Consider the following 22,517-nt stretch of genomic DNA (forward strand, 5'->3'; position numbering starts at 1 on the left):
ACTAGTCGAAGCGCCCCTGATTCCAGGGACCTGGACACAACTTTAGTCAGGGAAGTATACTAAGTATTTACTATAGGCGAACTATGCATTGTCCCTTCTTTCAGTAAAGTCTATAAAGGTTGTGAGCTCGGTCTCCTCTGATCAGTATCGGGGAGCGATCATTAGGCAGGGCGGGAGACCTCGCAATCCTCGAGAGTCTAGAGTTTAAGACACAACACTGAGTGTATCATCTATAATCAGATGGCGCCACAAGTACAGAATGCACCAACGATCGATCGATCGATTACCCTTGATCTCGTTGGTGACTGGGGTCAAGCGACTTTTCACAAGATCCTCGGGTGGTTGAGTCAAGAGTTTTGCGATCGTGCTGGGCCCAGGTCACGAACTCGCACATGGACTGTCTGTGGTGGTGGTGTTGAAGCAATCCCACTCGTACATAATGGAGAAGCAGATCTGTGTGTCGTAACCCCTAATCAATTGATGGCGGGAGCGATTTCAGGACAGGGCATCTTCGCACAATACGGCTCTATGCCACATCTCAGAGCTTTAGCTGTACTACCGCAACGCGATCGAATGATACTTGCCGTTCATCCTAAACTCGGCGTCCAATCATTCGAAGATATCCGCCAGACGGCACCTGCACTTGAGATTGCCACCTCCAAGGACGACGGCACCAGTTTTATTGGCTACGTCGCCACGCAGCTTCTGGCTGCTCATGGTATTACCACTGAAACATTGCGAAAGTCGGGTGGGAAATTCGTCGAATTCACTCGGCCTCATGAATGCCTCGCGGCTGCAATTGACGGGAGAGCAAACGCTGTAATTCAAGAAGCCATCATGCTTCCAGAGTGGAATGAATTGGTGGAAAAACATGGCTGGATCCCTATCCAGGTCGAAACCGCAGCAATAAAAAGTCTGTTGGTACCAGGCTTCAGTGGTGACAGTCTACCTGAACACTTTTGGTCAACAAGGCCGGATGAAATCCACGCCATTGACTTCTCAGACTTTCTCCTCGTCGTTCGGGATGACATGCCCAGCGACGTGGCTGAACTTCTCACTTGGTGTCTAGTCCATACAAGAGCGAATCTCGAACGTCAATTCAAGCATATCCCGCCGGAGAAATGTGCATTGACCTATCCTTTGGACCCGGTTGCAATGTCCAAAACATCACTTGAACTACATCCTGGTGCACGAAAAGTCTATCAAGACATCGGAGTGCTGAGAGGTTAACTCTATTAGGGTCGAAGCACGATCAATGCTAGATATTAATGGCGGTCGCCCACCCACGAAATGCCTATATCAAACGGCGAAAACTATAGTGTTTTGTACAGATAGGTCGATTGCTGGATAGCGAAATTCCTCACTGAAACCTTATACTTCACGCTTCTATCTCTCAGGAAGTAACTAATCTATATTCTTTAAAATCTATGTAAATATATTCTCTGTGTGATACTAATACTAAATAGAGTAGTCTCCAATAGAAATACGCGTTATCGTGGCTAGAAACGATAGCTAGTAAATCTATACCAAATTATCACGCCATTCACGGGTAAGGTATATTCGTGCTCAGACCAGAACAACTCCACACGCCTATTCTCTTTGTGTGAGTAGTTGGCTTTATATCAGCACTTGCAATACAATAAAATGTCTATATGTCTTGACTCTTGTTGAATCTTCTAATATGAGCTATGCTTTCACACGTATAGAAAACTTGAGGGGTCCTGAGGCCTGAGTTTTGTTAGCTCACTATACACAAAAACCATAAGAGCAACAAGTGCCAGGGTGCACAAATAGAGTGTGGCCGTGCTCCCTACTCTCCAATATCTACTCCTATCTGGCGAACATCTTCAAGTAGAGTATGTATGTGTATCAGCATGCACCATTCGAGCTATATCGTTGACAACACTTCGGATAGTAAACTTTGAGGAATCCACATTTTGCTAGCTATTTTCGATTGGGTATCATATCCCAAGCCCGATCGAAACCTGGCCCACGCATCCACTTATCTCTTACATCGGGATAGTCTTCTGTGGAGTCAAGGACCATGTTCGCAATCTTGAGCCACATATCTCCTCTGATCGGAAACCTGCTTGCGTCCTTGTCCTGTTCTTCGAATATCCTACTGACCTCGGCGCCATGACGTAGAGCGCGAATCATCTTAACCACATGTCCATCACAAGTGATATCGAGTGCACGGCTGATGATATCGCCCCAGTTCATGCAGTCTGGCTGACGTGGCTTGTAGTCGATAATCTCATGAAGCACCAAGAGTGGCGAACCTTGACAGACATAGATGACTAGGTCCATCCGAACCTTCCACTCCAACAAGCGTACCTTGTCCTGCAAACTGAGCCAGGGAGCAGTGGCGAAGAGGGACAGAAACAAGGAGCAATTGACGCAATGCATGTAAAAGAAATCAAACTTGGCCTCTTTGTCGGGTCTTTGCGCAGCTGCCGCGAACCACGCAGAGACATTGATCATTTCTACAGTGCGCATGTTGAAAGCCGCTTCCGAACAGTCAGGTCCGAGTTTATAGCTGGCGGCCAGCTCCAACAGCTGTTGGGGCGCAATATCGAAAAAGTTTCCGTTGAGCTCGAAACTGCCCCCTTTCCAGCAGTCGGCCTCGACGATGGCAGGATCGGATCGGGCCTTGAGGAAGAGATCCATAAGTCGCTCATCTTTCCATGGGGACTTCTGTTGTGCAAGATGGTCGGCTCGGTTGAGGAAAGTTGATGCTTGATCAACGTGAATGGCCGCTTGCGCCAGCGCCTCAGCCACGATTGCAGGTTGAATAAACTCTAGCCCGAAGCCGAGATGTATGATGGGATGAAGCGCCCCTACACGTAGACATGGTCAGATAAACCTCCAGAAGAAGAGAACAAGAGAATTGTTGGGCATTTGACCTTCGAACATCCTTCCAAACAGGTCCTTGGCCCGAGGCGTGTCAGCAAATACGCATTCCTGAACGGCTTGGACCCAGCCTTTGGCAGCGACCTCATTTTCAAAATGACTTAACCATGAAGAGTAGAGTTTGTGTTGTCCCAGGCATTGGGAGAAGTTGGTGTCATCGATGGTGAGCTGCCTCCCATTGTTCCCTGCATCAACTGGTCGCTGATAGTCTTTGTTGGTTCTGAATGCTTCCCTGATCTGGGCTGGTGATGCACCCAAGGCAAAGTCCGTCAAAAGGTAATGCACTTGATGGTTATGTAAACCTCCGGCGCGTACTGCATCCCACAAAATATGCCAGTTATCATGGTTGAACTGAAGGAGTTCATTTACTGACTCCGCTGAGCCAGTTGGGATCGTCTTGACACGAAAGATGCCCGGGGATTGTGGTGTCAATGCAATTGTGGGAGCAGTTGTGGGCATGATGGTCATTAGGGATAGTCGCTTGATCTAAGGGGTCAGAGACTCTTAACCAGCGAGCGCTGAAAGTCGACGTCTAAGGATTGAGGACATTTTAGGCCCAAAGACCCTATCTATTACCATGCTCTTCATCTCTTCATCAGGCAAAGCTTGTCGCTCATGATAAGGGCCAGTTGTTCGAGCAAGAGACGTGTGGTCCTCAAAGACCCCACAATTCGAAGGTGTCTTGGAATTGCCTCCAAAGACCGAATCCGGGCCCGAGGACCAAATCCAGCTCGAGTTGAACTGGATCTCCTGCCCAGTGTCTACCTCTCCACGGACTCGGCCCACTCTAACTCCGATTGTACGTCGTACTAGTTCCTTTGGTGTATCAAGAAGCGGCCGCTGGCACGGTTGAACCTTTCGGTAATGTCCCCTGTACGTTTGCTGGATATGCTCTGCTTCACGGAGGTCGTCATGTTCAACACGGACTCTATGAGGCAGTTGCGTTCCTGGTCTGTATCACCGAAACATACCCGCGAGTGTTCTCAGAATCAAAACTTGTAAGAGACTTCTAAGTGGCAAAGCACGGAAAGAACTTGATTCAGGCCAAAAAATTTCTGGGTCCAATTCATTCTCACCAACAATGCAGTTATCACAAACCAAGCATCCGAAGAAGTCTCCCACTGAAGGAGACACGAGCAAGATATTGATCATTGGAGCAGGACTCTCCGGGCTCGCACTAGCTCAGATTTTCCGCCGTCACGGTATCGCATTCGAGATATTCGAACGACATGAGGTTGTTCGACCTGAGAAGCAGGGTTGGGCATTGGGGCTCATTGAGTAAGACTTCCATCGTCCCGGAGCAGATTTGCTGGGACATAAGTTGAGAATAAGTGTTTCTGACCATGGAATGCTGTCGCTCAGGTGCATTCCCCTGTTATCACAGCATCTTTCAGACGACCTTGGGGATATCGAGCAGACGAGCGTCAACTGGGGCGTTCGGGAGCCTGATTCAGTTGGGATATTCGATGGAGAGACAGGAGCACCAATGGCCAAGCTTGGGGGAGTCACCTTTGGTTCGCCGGGATACTTCCTGCGTGCCAATAGAGAACACCTCCGGAAGTTTCTGGCGCAGAACATCGCCGTTACCTTAGGAAAACAATTCTCGAGCTACACTGAAGATTCTACTGGTGTGACAGCAATGTTTACCGATGGCACTTCTGTGCGAGGTCGTGTTCTCATTGGTGCCGATGGGGCGTACTCAGCTGTCCGCAAACAACTGTTAGGTCCAGATCATATACCTCAACTAAGCCCAATCATTCCCATGAATGGGATGTGTGAGCTTTCTTCGACACAATATGCGGAGTTGCGTCAGCACGCGACTTCGGTGTGGTTCGCTGCAAGACCAGGAGTCTTCTTCAACATCGGACTCTGCTCTATGAAGCCCGATGGCTCGTCTGGCCAATTCTACTGGGGAGTTGCTTTCCCATCGGACCATCCAGCTAGAGATTCAGATTGGTGTCATACCGCGGACTCCACTACAATCTACGAAAAATGCCTAGAGTTAACTCGAGGTATGCCTGATTGGCTCGTCAACATTGTATCTATCACTGGTCCAGAGGGTATCAATAAACCCAGCATCAAGTTCGTCGAGTACCTTCCACCCCAAACCTTCCCCATCGGAAATCGTGTGACACTCTTGGGTGACGCCGCCCACACCATGATTCCTTTCAAGGGCGCAGGAGCAAATACCGCTATTACTGACTCATGCGACTTGGGAACCCTGATAGTCGATGCTTTTAAGCAGGAGAAGGATCCTTGGGCAGCGTTGCAACAGGTACTGGACCAATACAACACCACGATGCTACCTCGTGGAAGGGAGGCTGTACTTGCAAGTCGAGCTGCTGGACAGAGCAGTAAAGGCATCACCGGAATCCTGGATGGGAGAGTACATCAAAATCTATCGAGTGACGCGCCTATGCGAGTTGCCGTATAGTAGATAGCGTCGGATCTACTAGGTTATGTACCTTTCATGCGATGTGCAGCCTAATTCAGACAGCTACTCACTGCGTAGAAACTACTTACTTTCGAGTCTCTGGCAACCCTGTTCTCATGTATTTCTGAAGCGGCGCCACTATCGCTGAGGAGACTATATAAGATGTCGGGTGGATGTCTTCACAGTTCGAGCCCGTCTACTAATCACCATTGGCTCTACAGAAGGTCACAGACACATTCGAACGCGACATTTCGAATTCAAGCCTTTAACATCTAGGAGACTGGTCAATTATTAGCAGTCAAAGAGAGAGAGGGAAGTATGATGTAGTTAAAGCTAACCAATCGAGCAAAGAGTCCTACGATGAACAAAACGGATCCCTAGTCCATCCCCAAGAAAAGAAGTGTCTCAGCAGGCAGCTGATTCACAGGACCCTATATCGTCACAGGGTAAACTCAAAACTGCTTGGTTTCGCTCCTCTACGAGTGATGTTCCTGGACTTGGACTCGGAACAAGCAGGGTATGATTTCGCTCACGAAAGTCTCCCACCGATCGAATTCTCCAAAGGTTGAGTTGGGGGAGGATTCAACTCTAAGAGTCATTGGCACTTTCCAAGCCGGCTGCTATTCTCTTGTTGCGCCTGGTCGATGTTTTCCATGCTGGACGACCGGAGTTGTAGTAGTCGTCGATTTGTTCGAGAGTGAGACGGCTTGTCTCTGGGACAAGGAAGTAAGTGAGCACCAGCATGGCGAAAGTTACGCCTGGAAGGGGTTCAAATTAGTTTTGAAGATCTCGGAGTAAGTGAGATCGTCACTCACCTGCGTAGAAGTATCCAACACTCATTCCCATATTACCATAGCGAGGATTGATCTGATACGGGGCCCAGAAGCTAGAGGCAAAACCAAAGACTTGGTAGATCCAGACTGTAGAAGCTTGACCATATGTTCGAAGTCGGAGGTTGTGCTGTTCTGGGGCCGAGATCCATACGCTTGTTCCGATAAAGAGACCAAAAACGAAGGACCATATGAATAGAAAGACCAGGAGAATGATCCTCGCTCTTGAGGTTGTTTGTCCCAGTGTGGAGCCAACAATGCCGATAATGAGCATACAAATCATCATTATCGTATAACCAACGAGCATTGAAAATCTCCGACCTCCATACTCAACTAACCAAGGCCCTCCGACTGAGCCTGCCAACATCATCAAGGAAATGATAAATGTATTAAGGAACGGGTTACTGACACCCACGCCAGCTAAGAAAATTGCACCGTATGGCCCAGTGAATTTTGACCCAGTAATGGCCAACCCTACCATAATCAATCCGCTGACCAAAGTCCTGCGGAAGTTGACCCCTTGATATATCTCATGCCAGCGAGTCTTTTGTTGGCTTGATCTCTCCAGCTGAATATGGTTCTGAACGTCGGCAATCTGGAGTAAGATGTCTGGATGATCGGGATCCTTAGCATAGAGCCAAGCGAATGACTTTTTCGCAGCTTCATCCCGTCCTTTGGTAAGTAGCCACCGCGGTGACTCAGGGAAAGCCATCACTCCAAGGCCTAGAATGACCGATAGAGGTATCTGACAGATGATTGGGATCTGCCACGAGAGATTGCTCGTAACGTAAGTTGAGCTACCCCAGCACACAGCACTAGAGGCCGCAAACCCCATACCGAGGCCGATATTGTATAGAGCGAGGAGCATCCCGCGATAGCGCGCCACCGTACACTCTGCACCATAGACGCCTGCAGCGGCAATGAGAAGGCCCAAGCCCACACCGCCGATGCATTTGCAAATCAGATAATTTGTCAGGTTGCCAGACGTACCGAGCATGCCGGCAGCCCCTGCACCCGCGAGGAAGGCACCGGTTTGAATGGTTCCGCGCCTGCCGAAGAGGCTACCGACAAGTCCACTGACCAGACCTCCAAGGGCAACAAATATTAGGGTCAGGGACACCAGTCCTTGCTGGAGGGCTGTTTGAGAGCATACCACCGCCGTCACGCCGGTGGTACGGTTTGTTCGTGGTACACATTTCCCAAAGACTTTCCTATAGGCTGGCATTTGAAGCACAGTGCCACCGAACCCTGCAGGAGAGACTCACTCGTAAGCAAGGAAGACTTAGCACTTCAATAATTGATATCACCCACCAAGGTCGAAATTGAAAACCCAGCCTGCCAATGCTATGAAAAGAGAGAACAAGATCATTCGCCTTGTCACATCTTGAGTAGGCATGGGATTTGAAAGGGAGTGTTGGGGCTGAATTTCTCGAGCGTCCTCGAGGACTTCAGAAGCACCCTTCTCATCGTCATGAAATGATTTGGGGGGACTGTCGGTTTTCATGACTTTGGGTAATTGATTGAGGAATCCACAACTTGACAGATGAGAGAGTTTATGATCACGAGAAGAGACACTGACAACAAGGTGACAGATTATCTAGTAGTATACCTGGAAGCCATGAAGGCAAGATATAAGGCCTTTCGAAGATCGTTTCATAGGGTGAAGAGGAAGGCTGAAAGACATCCGACCGTGACCCGATGAATACGCGACACAGTTGATGCCTCAGCCTTGAGTTGTCTCCCGAGACTCCTGGCTCAGATACGGCCACCATCGATTGAAGACTCTGCGAGGTTGGGACTAGTGGCTTTGCAAGCCTGAACTTGTCGAAATTCGTGCTTCGACACTAACACCCGGATCCCAGCATGTCGGGGATTGTGGAGAAGCATAACCCACACCTAAGGCGGGGGCGACTTCTACAGAGTACGAGGTAGAGTAGGTCCGAGTGGCTTCAGAAATCGCATCCGTCTCAATAAGGAGGCTCTTGGTGAAAACAAACGAGATCTGATCTAACTTGGACGAAAAGAATGTCGGCGCCGAAGGACATTGAAAGGGGCCGAGCGAGGGTGTCACATCATTGGTTCGTGGGGTGACGTGGTCGGCCTCTAATTCCAGAAATGTTGTGTCGTCCGTCTTCTTCTTCTTCTTTTGCCTCGATCCTAGCGAGCTCAGACGCGTTCATTCCAACAAAGAGCTTCGTGATTGTGGGAATCGTAAGGTCTGGTTCTGTGTTCAGACATTCTCTGCTCCGACGATCTACTAGCGGAGGTGCTTCACTTGGTAAGCCTGGTGGCCCCCAGCGATTACTTGGAAGTTTGCTGCAGATATTGATATTGGCAAGGCATCATTTCGCCAGGATCTTCCGGTGTGCTCGGAGGCTGAAAGATTCAAAACCACACAAGCCATCACCTCAATCGTCAAGGTAGTTGGGGAGTTGCAGAACCCGAGGTGTTAGGAACAGGATATGGGAGACGAGTCTTCCGTCGATCCATGACCAGGGTGCTCCAGTCGAGTTCTCCCCCCCGGCGCTGAGTCTTTCGATCAGGGCTGCTGTCAAAGGAATTTGTAGTCCTGAACCGAAGATTCGTAGAGAACTAATCTGCCCCTGCCATTCTTTCCATGATCTTCGAGTTCATTCCAGAGAAGCTCGGGACTCTCCAGACAGTGTGTGACCATTATCTCTAGGACATCAAGATCTGAGAAGATACGTCAACTCAGTAACGAGGTCCAATTCTCTCAAAGTCTTTCGGTATGACGGCGGCACCCTCGGGGACAAACAATTGTGAACACCAGCTTGACGTCTACCTTTTGCGCTATGAGCACTTTTGGTGGACAAACCGCTAGAGCCTTCTCCTGCACCAGATGCTTCGAGCGCAAGGTCAAGTGCGACAGGCAGGATCCCTGTTCGAATTGTTTAAGATCTAAGGCCAAGTGCAATTTTCGAGTGCCTCCTGCACCACGTCGCAGGAAGAAGCAGACCCATGGAGATTTCCACCTTACACGATTGAAGGACTACCAACATACTTTTGGGGGACCTGGAAATGACCCTGAAAGACCTCTCGTGCCTGCGCAGGTACAGCCATCTACCTCCGATCGGGGAGATCAGGGCAGATTCCTCGATCATCATAGCACTACAACCAGCCCGGAGACTGTAAGGTCGATGGAAGCTATTCTCACATCGGATACTCGTCAGACTGGGCAGCTCATTGTCGACCAAGGTAAGTCGCGATTTCTGGAAAATAACCTGTGGGCAAGCTTGTCTCAAGAGGTATGTGTCCTTGACTTGTCTCTCTGTGCTAGATCTGACTGCCAGATATATCACAGTTCCGTGGGCCGCAGGAAATAATCGCAGAGCATTCCCGCAACGAGTACGATGTGGACTCCCTGACTGAAGAATCCTCAGACTTGCTTCTCGGCTATACGCCATCCAATCTTGCTAACAATCTGCGATTTTTGCACCCGAGCCCAGACCAGGTTTCCATCCTGTGGCAGATATTTATCGATAATATCAACCCCCTTACCATGTTAATTCACCCAGCCTCGTTTCATCAAATGCTCGACCAGGGAACAAACAACCTCGAAGACCTGCCGTGCGGACTAGAAGCTTTGTTGTTCGTCATTTACGGTGCCGCAGTTCATTCCATGGACGACGATGCATGCACCATGAGGCTCGGCGAAGCTAGAAATACCCTACAAAGGAGATATCGCTATGCGGCCAGAAAAGCCCTTGCTAGAGCCAGGTTTGTCAGCACTTCGGAGCTTATAGTGCTCCAAGCGTTTACTCTCCACCTTCTGACCATGCGTGAGTTCCATGACTCACGAACAACTTGGATCTTTGCAGGAGTCGCGGCCCGCATTGCGCAAGTGATCGGTATTCATGTAGACGGGACTGACCTTGGATTGTCACCATTCGAAACCGAGATGCGCCGGCGACTCTGGTGGCAAATCGCAATCCTCGAATCTCGCTCAGCAGAGCTGACAGGATCACGAAGATCCAGTAATATCGAACTATCCAATGTGCAGCTTCCTACCAATGTGGAAGATGCTGACATATGGCCGGAAATGTCTACGGCTGTTACAGCCCGGGTGAAGCCGACCGAGTCAATCGCGTGTCTTATTCGCTACGAACTGGTTGCCTTCTGGGACGCAAGAAGTGCTGGACTTTCAAGCCTAGTGGCCGATCACATATCGATTAGTTTGCCGTCGGCGGCCGCCTTGAAACAAAGCGATTCCATGATCGATGAGCTCGAACAACTACTGGAAGGAAAGTACTTGAGATATTGCGACCCTGCCACTCCAATACAACTCTTGGCAATTATCATCGCGAGGTCCGCCATCAACGTCTACCGATTAAAAGCCCACCATCCTCGGAGGTATCCAAGGAACACGGTCGTGCCTGACAAGGAGCGAGAACTTCTCTGGCGCCTTTGCATCAAGCTCCTTGAGCACGACAATTTGGCACATTCCTCTCGACAAATACGGAGATTCATGTGGCATTCCAAGGTGTACTTTCAATGGCAAGCCATCATCTATCTTTTGGGGGAGCTGAGAAACCACACGCTCGGGCCGAAGGTGGAGTACGCATGGCAACAGATCGAAGATGTGTTCTATCACCACCCGAACTTTATCACTGACTGGAAGAAGCCATTGCATGTCGCTGTGGGGAGACTGTGTCTCAAGGCCTTCCGTGCACGGGAAGCAGCACTACGCGATCTCCCGAACCGGTCACATTCCATGGCGACTCCAAAGTTCATCACGCAATTGCGAGCGCAGCCCGGTAACGGCAGCCTCCCAGGCTCTCGACGGACACCGCCAGTCCCTACGACCACGAGCGCACCTTTGGAGTTGCTACCGACGCTTGTGCAACCACGGACGGTGTCCAACCGCAATGAAATTCGAGCTCGGCTCTCGACGCCGTCAAATTTGACACCGCACCAGACCTCCACTGCCATCCGCCCAGACGAGACCGACGAAAACTGCTTATTGGACTGGACTTTTGCAGATGACTTGGGCATGACGGATCTCCCAATCGACTGGGCCCTGTGGGATAGCATGATCGAGGACTCCAATGTGCAACAGGCGTAGCATTATCACTGTCAGCTGGCTGTGAGCGTTCATGGGGAGGATATCTGTCAAGGTTCACCCGGGCCAAGGAAGCTCATTCCAGTTGAACGCGATCGATCGATCAATCGACTAATCCCGAAACATTGGAGACCTCGGTGTTCTTCAATCATCTCTGGTCAGCCAACCGTAACAGCGACTTAACGATTGAAACACGCTACGGGCGATTTGTGCAAAAGGACTTGTTTTGGTGCCACTGATGATGAAAGATTAGAAGAAAGGGCCTCCAGGTGGCAGACGCATTGCATCTTTAGAATGGCAAACGATGAACAATGGGTTGAAAAGTCGTGACAAGGCTGACCAGACACCATGACTTTGCTTCAGCATCGTTCTGTACTCCGTCGTACGTAATTAAATGAATTAAGTAAGCGACACCTTCAAGTTAACCCGAGACGGCTAACAATCAAAAAGAACCGCCCACATTCCATGACCCCATACTATTCCCTGCATGATACTAAGTATGCAGTCCATTACGAGATAGAACAAGTCCTCCTCCCCTTGACACACTGCCGTCTGAACCCTCGAAGAAATTGAAAAGAGGGGTATCCTCTAAGTTGTTCCTCATCTCCGTAGCTCGACGTCCAGATCGGCTCCGCGCCCAAGCACCAATCACCAAATGCGGAGTGGTGTGAGTCCCTGCGGAGCCTGATACTTCCCTCACCTAAGCTGATCGCTCACGACTCACGAGAGGAGTGACTTTTTGTTAATACGAGACTTGCTTCAGGGAAAGAGCGAACCGGATCCGAGGTCCAAGAAGAAAAATGGTCTGAGGGATTGGAACCCCTCTCCATCAGTTGACGGTAGGTGTTAGGTAGTAGCCTGTGAGGAGAGATGTTATAATATTTGACCCTTGATCCATTGAATCCATATTCCATGTGATATATGCCCTACGTTACACAAGTGCCCGTCTCTCTTCCTCGTGCGTCCGTTTCAAATTCATACAAACCAAGTGAAAACGATATTTTTTGAAACCGCAGAGTCGAGCTTGACATTGACAGTATTTGAAAGATGAAGGCTCTCGTATACAAAGGCGACGGCCAGATTGCACTCGAGGACAGACCAGTTCCGGAGATACAAGATCCAACGGATGCGATCGTGAAGGGTGAGTCTTCCCAAGAAATATGGGTCTTGGTGTTGGTTGGGACGGAGTGGTGAACTCTGAGGGTTAGGTAACAAATCATTACAGTGATCTACACCACGATTTGCGGAACGGACACACATATCCTGCACGGAAATGTGCCGACTTGTAAGCCTGGAAGGGTGCTTGGGCACGAAGGTGAGCTTGTGATGCCTTTCTCAAACCCCGATCGGAGTCTTTTTCTCACCTATGGGATCTCAGGAGTCGGCGTAGTGCACGAGCCTGGGAGCGCGGTCTCGCGCTTCAAAAAGGGTGATCGCGTGTTGATTGGCTGCATCTCGAGCTGTGCGACTTGCAAGTATTGCCGCAAAGGCTGCTACAGCCACTGCGTCAAGGGCGGGTGGATACTGGGCCACACTGTGGACGGGACGCAGGCGGAGTATGTCCGGATACCGCTTGCAGACAGCGGGCTGCACCATGTGCCTGACGGGGTTGAAGAGAAGAGTCTGGTGATGCTGAGTGATATTCTGCCGACGGGACTCGAATGTGGAGTGCTCAATGGGAAGGTGCAGCCTGGTTCGACGGTGGCGATCGTTGGCGTGGGACCTGTTGGGCTGGCGGCCCTCATCACCGCCAAGTTGTACTCGCCCAGTCTCATTATTGCGATTGATCGGGATCCGAATCGTCTCAAAGTGGCGAAGAAGCTCGGCGCAGATCACACGGTCAACATCAGCGAGGCCTCTGCTGAAGAAGTTGTCATGGGCCTCACGGACCAAACAGGCTGCGAAACGTTATCGAAGCGGTGGGCTTTCCAGAAACCATTGAGCTGGCGCAAGATCTCCTCGCACCGACCGCTGTGTTGGCAAACGTTGGCGTGCACGGGAAGAGTTGCAAGTTGAAGATCGAAAAGCTTTGGGGCCACAATATCTCCATTACGACGAGGCTGGTGGACACCATAACCACTCCGCTCCTTTTGAAATTGTTAGCGTCGGGCAAGATTGATCCTAGTCCGCTCATCACACATTCGTTCTCTTTCTCGGATATGGAACAAGCATACACGACTTTCAAGGCGGCAGCACAACACGATGCATTGAAGATGTTGATCTCGATGTAGACTGTTCGAAGATAAGACAAAGTTAGTACCAAGTTGGAATAGTCTCAAATCCAGCTTGTGTACATGGAGTCAAAAAGCTTTTGTTGAAATCTAGTTTAGTTCTGACTTCCTCGACTGGTAACCATCTATGATGGGTAACGTTTCAATAGCAGTATCAGCTTCATACATACCGTCTGGACACCGCCGGGAAAAGGCTCTAGCTTGCTCATTTCCTTTAAGAACGATGTCGTAACACACGGGGAGATTGAGATGGCTAGCATATGGTAGTGGTAGCGTTTCAGCTCCAGCAGTAACGTGACCAAGAACGAGGGGGCAGTAGCGCAGAAGACAAACGTTCACTCTCCCATATCGTCTCAGGACCATTGTCTGTAGAACAAATCGGAAGTCTTCAGGTCCAGATATCCTAAGGTAAATAAGGCGCCGAGAATGCGGGAACGCGTGAATCGCCACAATTTTCAGCACGATTCGAAGTCTGCACTCCAGGAGCTGAACAAACTACTGTCAGCGAGGAGGTGTCTTCCACATTTGAGAGAACACTGGAAATGACGCACCACGATATTGCTCAAATCTAGAGGTGGTATCACCGAAAGCCGTAGGAGTGGTACCTACAGCTCGGCCAACCCTCAAACCAGGAACCACACCGTTACCGTGATTAGGTGTATTAGCGGTTGGCTTTTGTAAATGGGGAAGGTGTCCGCGTGCTACAGATGGCTGTATGTCTTGACTGTGGATTAGGTTTGTCCGGGCTCTTGCTGTTGGAATCTGAGAAGATCGGTTTGCTGTCGATCGTGTGGTACCAGGTAAGGCAACACGATGCAGAGGGGTTTCGGAAGTTTGAAGGTTTGCTGGAAATGATCAGTGCAAAGACTCGAATCACTGGCCTGGGGGACTCACCAATCCTTGATGCTCGTTGTCTTTCTGGAGGCGGCATACGCCGATGCTCCCCAGCCCCTGTGCTCCCGACAGCACTGCTACCAGAGCGTTGATGCGGATGCAGCTGTTCTATGGAACCATGAAGGGAAGGGGGTCGAGGCAGTCTGCTCTCAAGGTGTGGAGCAGTGGTGTCAGTGTATCGTGGACGAGGGTCAGGCAGTACATTGAAGGACTCTGGCCGCCGTTCTGCGTCAATGGACTCAATGGCCTGAGCAACGTTGGCTGACGCAGCAGATTGCATTTGTCCGGCCTGATATTTTTGCTTCAGAGTGTCATACAGTTTCTGTGCTTGTGCATGCTTCCGGTTTTTCTCGCGATATAGGTCAACTACCTCCGCATACTTCTGTTCCAGGGTTTTATGATCAACTGAGAGGCCTGTAGCAGGTTACGTGTTGCTTGAAGCTTGCTTGATTGTGCAGACCCACCTTCGATTTTGTTCTGCAGGCCCTGAATCTCAGAATTCGCGTCGTGGATGACTTTGTCCATCGCCGTACTGAGGTGAGTGTATCTCTCAGTCAAATTCTTGGTGACATGCTGTTGATAGGATCTAGATTCATGTCAGTAGAGTCACTCATGCGATCATTCGATTTGCGACCTTTCCTTACATCTCTTGCGTAGTCTGATAGGTCCAGAATGCGAGGGCTCTTCCAGCACACTCGATGATGGAGGTAGGACCCAATCCACTGAGAACGCTTGTCTTGTATTCTTCAGTTGGGTTCAACAACGTCTGAACCGCGTCATCGGTGTTGGGCAACCTCGTTGAACAAACTGGACAGATTCGATGATCGAGACGAGCGTCGGACAAGCCAACCTTTTTCGAGCAGGCGAGGCAGAATATGTGTCTAGATGAGTACAGTCAGAATTCAAGGTTTGATCTGAAGAACCCAGGGAGTTATCACGAGCAGGTTGTGACAACGGCCTCCTCGGTGAGAACAGCCCTGCAGTACCCTCCAGTCTGGTTATTGCATCGGAAGGGCTGTTCCATTGCTGTGAATGACACCGAGACAGTAGCAGCAGGGCTTTGAAGACTGTATGCAGTGGTGGTGCGGCAGCTTCTGGACAATTTGACGAGATTTGAGGATCCGGCCGGAAGAGAGATTTTTTGGAAGAACTAGTGCCTGCCTTTTGCACACGAGAGGCAGTGACGAGAACAATAACGACGTCGGCGTGGACGTCCACAACAATCCATCACAAAATGACCGCTATCCACTCGATAGCATACCATAGAAGAAAGCAGAAACGGATTCATTATCATAACCTCTCAGTAAATGCACCTTTTGTCGCTCAACGGAGCACCTACGCGCGATCAAGTTCATGGTTAGCTGAAGAAGAAGGCATTGCCCAGCGCGTCTCTGCGGCCTATGGCACTCTCCTCGAACTCCTTGCCGGCCTTGAATTCCTTCCAAACACTCGCAGGATAAATGTGCTTGTTTTTCTCGTACCATCTCCTGTCCACCACCTTGGTCAGGCCCGGATCATGGTCGTGACCCTCCAGTGTTTCTTTGCCAGGCACTCTCAGTAGAGGAGCATCTTCTTCCGATTGTTCTCCTTTCGCCGTGGTGCCGGAATAGTCAAATAGGAGCTGGCCTTCTCGTGTTGGGTCCTTGACCTTGTTGGCGATGAAGTAGTACAGTTCGTAGTGCTGGAGAAGTTTCAACGAGAATCAGCGGATTCATTCATGCATGATGCACACACCACGACAGGAACGGCTTTGGTATATTACTCACATGCGGAACAATGACCTCCCCTCTCACACACATCAGATCATCCACCCCAACTCTTGCCCACTGCTTCTTGCTATCCTCTCTACTCTTCAGACTCGCACCTGTACCGGACCCTGAGCCCGATGACGACGACACACCCTTCTCAGCACCGACCTTCCGACACCTCTCGAGGAACAGCCAGATATGGTCCCCTTTCTTGAGCTTGACCGTGCCGCCAGGGATATTTGCGCCGTCGTAGAACACAAACGGGATAGCAATCTCCGTGTCCTTGACGGCTTCCTGAATCTCCAGGAAATCCTTCCGCAGCTTATCGCGGGTCAGCGCATCCGCCGCCAACGCCGCTTTTGTCAGGGCCCGTGGGGCTGGGAGCGTTGAGTTTGGGTTGGGAGCGAGCTTTTTGCGAGGAAGTGCTGTCACGGCACCCTTTGGCTCGGGCGATGCCTCAGCTGACGGCCGCAGACTTTGCTGTGCAGATGTTCCGCCGCGGCCCACTGTTACTTCTTGACCCTCTTCATCGTCATCATATCCGCCAAACGAGAGAAGACCCTTGGCAGCAGCCTTTTTCTTTTTCTTCTTGGGAGGCAAACCGGACCGTTGTTTCAGCGCACTGTACTTGGAAAATTAGTCCTGTAGAGAACACCACACTCTCAGACAAGTCACTCTCGCTCACTCACCCGTCGCTGTCCTCGACATCCGGTGTTGCCATGCCGCTTGATCCATCGCGCGCCTCTTTCTCCTTCTGCTCCAGCACATCGGCGCGTCGCTTGCGGAAGTCGGCGAGATTCACGAGCCCGACCGTCTGTGTCTTGAGGAGGTCTTCTGCCGTCGCAGTCTGCCCGGTGAATGCGCGGGGGGTCGAGGTGCCCGAATGCGGTTCCGAGGCCGACATTTTCGTGGTTGTTTGTTGCTTGGGTTTGAAAGATGATACCTGTGCACTTCGAATTGTTGAAAAATGGCGGTGCTTGATGAGGCTGAGGCTTGCCCAAGGCTGCCCAACCAGGCGTGCAGAGTAAGCTTCTCACGTGATATGACGTCATACGAGAGGAAAGAAGAACCTCTGGACTGCTGAAATGGTGGTAAAGCATACTACAGGGTCAATCGATACCTAGAGCTCTCTAAAGGGTGTGTTTGGCAAAAATTTCAAGGGCACCACGAGATTATATTTATAGTTGAGTGTCATCTTCGCGCCCACCAGCAACAAGATAGCATGATCGAGCAACGCACCGAGAACGATCGGGGCGAATTCTTTGAATACGGGAGATTATGTTCAAAGTCCCTTGGTTTTCACTCCAAGGCTTTCGATGATCTGTCTGTCATATATCCCAAGGGTCATATCTGCCTAGTCGATCTGTAAACATCGACGCTATCCATTAAATCTGTCGTTCATATATCGTCATATCCTCAAGTCCAACAATTTCCGTTCTGGTTCCTCTTTTTCAACCCCGGTGTACCTGAAAACATAGAACGTTGTGCACACATAGAACATATCGACTTTTCCCTTAATAGCTCCCCCATCATAATCAAGTGGTTCGTTACCCAGATCCCGGACTATCGATTATCGAAGAATAACTTCTCACCAGGTGTCCATCCTCAAATCAAGAAATGGCAGTCGTTAGACAACGATATATTCACCCTCATTGTTTTCGAGTTTCATGATAGTTGTGAAGCGGAAGCCGCTTTCTTCCTCTCGCGGCAGATGACTTCGTCCATCTGTCCGGGGACTGGCTGAATGGTCTTCGTCGTACCGCCTCCACACCCTCTCGAGCAACTCGAGACAACTCTGATTGTTCAAAAATCCACTATCCTTCTGGATATCGAGACATCTCTCGCGGATCACGCTGCGATCCGCCTCAGCCACACATTCACTACCCGTGATGAACAGAGGCCAGAGGAGGTACACATCACTCTTCACGGCCTTGATGTACCTCAAACACTGCTGAACCCATGACCTGATACGCTCGTCCGTGCTGGGAACCCGTGGATTGGCCAGGCGTTCGGTGTAGAGCAACGCAGAATATCTAAATGATTCGGAGATATTGGCTAGATCGACTCTCTGTTCGACTGTCAGATACGGTGCCGCGACACTGGTTGCATCAAATAGGGATGTATCCAATTGCCACATCTGCAGCGCGTGTCGGATTTCACGCCACTCACGCCAAAACTGTGTCTGTTGCTCCTGCGGGTTGGTGTTATTAGACGCGTCGGTCTTGGACGAGAAAAGATTCTCATCCTCGACCATTCGCATCCAGCCATTACCATCAAAGTTGCTGTAATCATTAACGGGTGGAATTGAGGGCAGAGGCCGGGAGATGACAGTGGGGATCTGGGTGACGGCTTTCCCTTGACCCAGCACGTTCAACCGTCCGAGTTGAGCGATGGTCTTGAACAGTTGGGCATCACATCCTACCAGGTTTTCCAGTGCCCATTCCTCATCCGAAAAGGCCGACATATCGAGGTAAACACCCTGAATTTGACCCTCCCGGTCATTGACAGTTGCAGTCATTGCATCAAACCATGTGAAAAGTCGGGTGATCCAATTGGTGTCTTTACTGTCCAGTCGTAGATCATCTTTGCGAAGACCAAGCAGCTTCTTCACACCTGCAAATTGCGTCTGGAATTTGGCGATGCCGGTGTCGCAGATGTGGAACAGGCATAACATCAAGAGCGTTGCAAGGATTGAATCGTCTTTCCGATGAATTGGATCCGCCAATTGCCTATTCAAGGAACTTATAGCTGCACCCTTGTGGAGTGATTCCTCCCGAGCTTGTTCTTGTGGCGTCAACAAGCCGGTATCGTGCCAAGACTCGTTCGTCAACGACAAATGTGCCATTGAAGAACGTCTTGCCGGATCTGTCTTGCACGTGGACAAGGCGCCCGTCTCTCTGCGTTGTCTAAGATTACTCGCCGACAGCGCAGCAATAGCATGTTGCAAGGTTTCACTCCTCGCGGCAAGCTCAAGAATGTTTGTCCTGTAAGGATTCGATGGACCATCAAATGCCACAATGACAGGTGATATGACTTCAGCGTAATAGTTGATGAGATATTGCATTCTTGGTGTTTTACCGATCGCTCCCATCCCAACAAGCGGCGACAATGAAAGTCGGTATTCTCTGGAGAAATGGCGTAACGCCACTGAAGAATCGTCCTCCACAATAGCACACGATTCCTCAAAGCCTGGGCCAAATCGTGGGATTTCTTCGTCCACTTCATGTGCTTGGTGGTCTTCTGCCTCGTCCACCCCTGTGTGTTGAATTTGACCCTGGATGCCCAGACCATACGACTCGGATGATCCATAAGGGTCGTTTTGCCTTCCAAAAACGGAATATTGTGTCTGTACAGGGTATGACGGGTCGTGTGATGTTGAATATGCAGAAGAGGCAGAGTACGAGGAGGCAGAATTTGGAACACCTAATGAGGTATGGCTCATGACGGGACCGAAGTATATGGAGTCTTCCGATGGTCCGGAATACGACAAAGGCGATGCTCGGTCATTTGCGCTGTAGATGTGCGAATTTAGTCGGTGAGAGAAGTGGTAGGCTTCCAGCGGGGATGCCAGTGGGATAGGCAAGGGGTTCGAATATGCAAAAGTGTCTTCTGTCTTGAGTGTTTCAGGGCCCAGTGGTGAAGTCGCGAGTGAAGGAACCCAAGCAGCGGTCGAATAGGCAGCTGGGACTGCGGGAGAGAGGAGGGGGCGTTCGATTGAAAAGGTCGCATTGCTTCCCGCGGACTCAGGGCTGAGCACAAAAGTAGGGGCGATGTGGGCAGGCTCTTGAGACGAGATAGAGACTCTGGGACGCTGTGGATGTTGTGAGGGGTGTGTTTGCGATTGTCTTCGTTTATTCTTTGGTGGCGACTGTGGAGTGGCGACTTGTGCAGTGCCAGCAACGGGGAGAGAGAGGCCTCGGAGCTTGCCTCGACTGGCGACGCCATTTCCCCATGTCAACTGAGTCTTATAGCCTGAACAGTCCTTCGCCTCGTCCAGGCATTGTGAGCAGTAAGGTCTCCTTCGATCACACTTGACGTTGCGGGTCGTGCAGGTAAAGCAGTCGGTGGCCGCTCCAGCAGCTGGGGCTCGCTTCCTTCTCTTTCGAGCTCCCCCGACCTCTGGCTGAGTAGATGCGATTGGAGGTTGGACCCCGACTTCAAGCGCTGACATAATGCTGCGAATTGTCCAGGCTTACATCCGCTGGAATAGGTGATATTGAATAGCGTAGTAGAGACGACGTCATGGGAAGAATCGGGCCAACGTTGACCGGCACGGGCAAGGAAAGGAACTTCAGAATTTGTGTGGAGTAGACTTGTATATATGTAGCATTAGGTGCATAGTGAGTAATTGGTAGATGGAAGAGGTCAAGATCAAGAATAACGAGGCCGCGAGATGTTCAATAATGGCGGGCACCGAACAGAGTACCGAGCATGCGAGGAGGAAGCGATGCAGTTGGCGCGCTGGAGACTCGAGAGGCGAATAGGCGGAAATCCAGGGCTGAGACTAACTAAGATGGTAGGCTGTCATCACGCAAGATCTACAGAGGGTAATGCAATATTTGATGCACCGAAGCACGATCGAAGGCGTGGGAACAATGGAGAGATAGAAGAAAGAGCAGCGGCGTGCGGCAGTGGCGGTGGAGGGGCCAATTGAAGATGCCGAGTAGATATTTGTCCCGAGGGATCTTGGGAGACGGGGTTGCAGTGACGGATAAAAAGAGAACGAGAGCAGCAACAGTAACCTTGAACGACGGATAAGTTGCACCCCTGGTTACAATGACAGTTTTTGTCAGAGTTGGAGAGGAAGAATGGGCCCCACCAGCAGCAGCAATTGAAAGATAGACCCAATCGGCAGCAGAAAAGTCGGCGGACTAAGAGGAGATGGGAATGGTACCCGGAAGGAAGCTCCAGGGAACAAAAGTAAGATCGCCCGGGATACTTTGATGGTGGTTCAGGATTGATTGGTCGGAGGCTGCCGACAGGAATCTGGAGAGGTACGAAGTACGACCATTCCGACAGGGTCACTCGTGCCCTTTTGAGTACATGAATAATCTTTCAAAGGTTCATCACGCCAGTGAGCAGGATGGGTATGTGAGCGAGTGCTCCTTGTAACTCGGACTGCGATAGTGGTGGATAGCTTGAAGTCAGAGTGCTCAGAAGGGCACGAGCCCACTGGCAGTGATAACTCCCCATCTCTTTGTTGACATGCCCGTACGGAGTTCAAGCACTCGTTACGAGCGAGAGACTGACAAGCCTGACTATTTTTGAACCCTCCTACTCGTACGCGAATATCAATGATACTGACTGGGATGTTGTTCTTTCCCTTTCCCTGCCAGCTTGTGGGATCGAGTCCCACTTCGTGTCTCCGTAGGACTATATTATATCCGAAGTTCCAATGCTAGTCGGTCAAGCATGCACGGACACTCGACTTCCGATGCACTAGCTGTAGCCTGTCAGTCTAGCCGTCAGTGTCTATCATTCACAACTTACAACTCTTCACGCTCACTGTCACCAGGAACACTCCGCGGATGCTCAGGCCTCGTGATTGTCAGAGGTGCCTCTCTTTGGATGACTCGTCGCAACCGAGCAAAGTGACCGATGTACTTCATCTCTGTCGAGTCACGTTTTAGGAAATGTGCCACGTAGAACTATCTATTCGATGGACAAAGGTGTGTGGGGATACCGCATTCAAGCGCCAAGAAGTGAAACATCTCCCGAATCATATTTCATCTAGCCTCGCGACTTGTGAGCAGGGTTCAACACCGTTTTTGGTTGCAATGGGTTCGGAGCCTGATCACGAGATTGCCAATTGTGTTCTCTTGGTCAATGCACCAGTGACTCAGTCACGAACGTGGCTGACGATGCGAGCGGGGCCGAAATTGCCGTCCGGGGTGGGTTGACATGCAATTCCTTTTGAACAAGGGTATGCAAGCCTCGTTTTTTAGCCCAATCGAGTTTCCAAGGCGCACAACGAAATATTCGTATAAAACGTTGGGACAAGAGGAATGCGGTTTGTGAAGTTCAGAATGGTGTTTTTTAGGGCTGTGGGCAACAGGCGATGTGATGTCTGTCAATCCTGACCGACCAGTCCCCCCTGGTGGGTGCGTTTCAAGCAAGATAGCAAATAAACAGACCGAAATTCGAGTGCAAAAAGTTAGCAAACAAACCATGACCAAGAAAGTCCTGTGTCATTGATTCTTCCAGGATTCCATTTCGTAGAAGGCTACCTGGCCTGCTTCGAAACGGTTCCAAGATGGTCCCAACAGTTTCAAACAAGCCAATAATGAACGAACTTTGGTGCTCTTGAGGTTTTAGGGCTGTTTACGACTCTACTCGGTGAGTCAAAAACAATCAGATGAAGGGCAACCTGTTGACAGGGCATCCACTTTG

The 22,517-nt window shown here is 50.4% G+C and overlaps 9 protein-coding genes across 9 annotated transcripts; 4 read left to right on the plus strand and 5 right to left on the minus strand.

Moving 5' to 3' along the window:
- Nucleotides 1-240: 240 nt before the first annotated feature.
- Nucleotides 241-1,230, plus strand: LTR84_010055 (uncharacterized protein; the record flags this gene model as incomplete). The annotated part of the gene is made up of 1 exon (XM_064853593.1): nt 241-1,230. One exon carries the CDS (start codon nt 241-243, stop codon nt 1,228-1,230), a length of 990 nt encoding a protein of 329 aa, XP_064709992.1.
- A 714-nt stretch (nt 1,231-1,944) lies between these two features.
- LTR84_010056 (uncharacterized protein) lies at nt 1,945-3,369 on the minus strand (the record flags this gene model as incomplete). Its single annotated transcript, XM_064853594.1, has 2 exons — nt 1,945-2,837; nt 2,904-3,369. 2 exons carry the CDS (start codon nt 3,367-3,369, stop codon nt 1,945-1,947), a joined length of 1,359 nt encoding a protein of 452 aa, XP_064709993.1.
- Nucleotides 3,370-3,991: 622 nt separating this feature from the next.
- LTR84_010057 (uncharacterized protein) lies at nt 3,992-5,344 on the plus strand (the record flags this gene model as incomplete). Its single annotated transcript, XM_064853595.1, has 2 exons — nt 3,992-4,188; nt 4,273-5,344. The coding sequence occupies 2 exons, from the start codon at nt 3,992-3,994 to the stop codon at nt 5,342-5,344; spliced, it is 1,269 nt and encodes a 422-aa protein (XP_064709994.1).
- Nucleotides 5,345-5,932: 588 nt separating this feature from the next.
- Nucleotides 5,933-7,678, minus strand: LTR84_010058 (uncharacterized protein; the record flags this gene model as incomplete). The annotated part of the gene is made up of 3 exons (XM_064853596.1): nt 5,933-6,102; nt 6,160-7,422; nt 7,486-7,678. The coding sequence occupies 3 exons, from the start codon at nt 7,676-7,678 to the stop codon at nt 5,933-5,935; spliced, it is 1,626 nt and encodes a 541-aa protein (XP_064709995.1).
- Nucleotides 7,679-9,724: 2,046 nt separating this feature from the next.
- On the plus strand, nt 9,725-11,257 carry LTR84_010059 (uncharacterized protein; the record flags this gene model as incomplete). Its single annotated transcript, XM_064853597.1, has 1 exon — nt 9,725-11,257. One exon carries the CDS (start codon nt 9,725-9,727, stop codon nt 11,255-11,257), a length of 1,533 nt encoding a protein of 510 aa, XP_064709996.1.
- A 1,044-nt stretch (nt 11,258-12,301) lies between these two features.
- LTR84_010060 (uncharacterized protein) lies at nt 12,302-13,270 on the plus strand (the record flags this gene model as incomplete). Its single annotated transcript, XM_064853598.1, has 3 exons — nt 12,302-12,395; nt 12,480-12,569; nt 12,633-13,270. The coding sequence occupies 3 exons, from the start codon at nt 12,302-12,304 to the stop codon at nt 13,268-13,270; spliced, it is 822 nt and encodes a 273-aa protein (XP_064709997.1).
- A 716-nt stretch (nt 13,271-13,986) lies between these two features.
- On the minus strand, nt 13,987-15,403 carry LTR84_010061 (uncharacterized protein; the record flags this gene model as incomplete). The annotated part of the gene is made up of 5 exons (XM_064853599.1): nt 13,987-14,330; nt 14,380-14,793; nt 14,844-14,965; nt 15,024-15,260; nt 15,318-15,403. The coding sequence occupies 5 exons, from the start codon at nt 15,401-15,403 to the stop codon at nt 13,987-13,989; spliced, it is 1,203 nt and encodes a 400-aa protein (XP_064709998.1).
- A 333-nt stretch (nt 15,404-15,736) lies between these two features.
- On the minus strand, nt 15,737-17,031 carry LTR84_010062 (uncharacterized protein; the record flags this gene model as incomplete). Its single annotated transcript, XM_064853600.1, has 3 exons — nt 15,737-16,060; nt 16,146-16,749; nt 16,817-17,031. 3 exons carry the CDS (start codon nt 17,029-17,031, stop codon nt 15,737-15,739), a joined length of 1,143 nt encoding a protein of 380 aa, XP_064709999.1.
- A 723-nt stretch (nt 17,032-17,754) lies between these two features.
- On the minus strand, nt 17,755-20,298 carry LTR84_010063 (uncharacterized protein; the record flags this gene model as incomplete). The annotated part of the gene is made up of 1 exon (XM_064853601.1): nt 17,755-20,298. One exon carries the CDS (start codon nt 20,296-20,298, stop codon nt 17,755-17,757), a length of 2,544 nt encoding a protein of 847 aa, XP_064710000.1.
- Between the last annotated feature and the right edge of the window lie 2,219 nt (nt 20,299-22,517).

Source organism: Exophiala bonariae (assembly GCF_035927105.1).
Source record: "Exophiala bonariae strain CCFEE 5792 chromosome Unknown scaffold_4, whole genome shotgun sequence".
Classification (NCBI taxonomy): domain Eukaryota; kingdom Fungi; phylum Ascomycota; class Eurotiomycetes; order Chaetothyriales; family Herpotrichiellaceae; genus Exophiala; species Exophiala bonariae.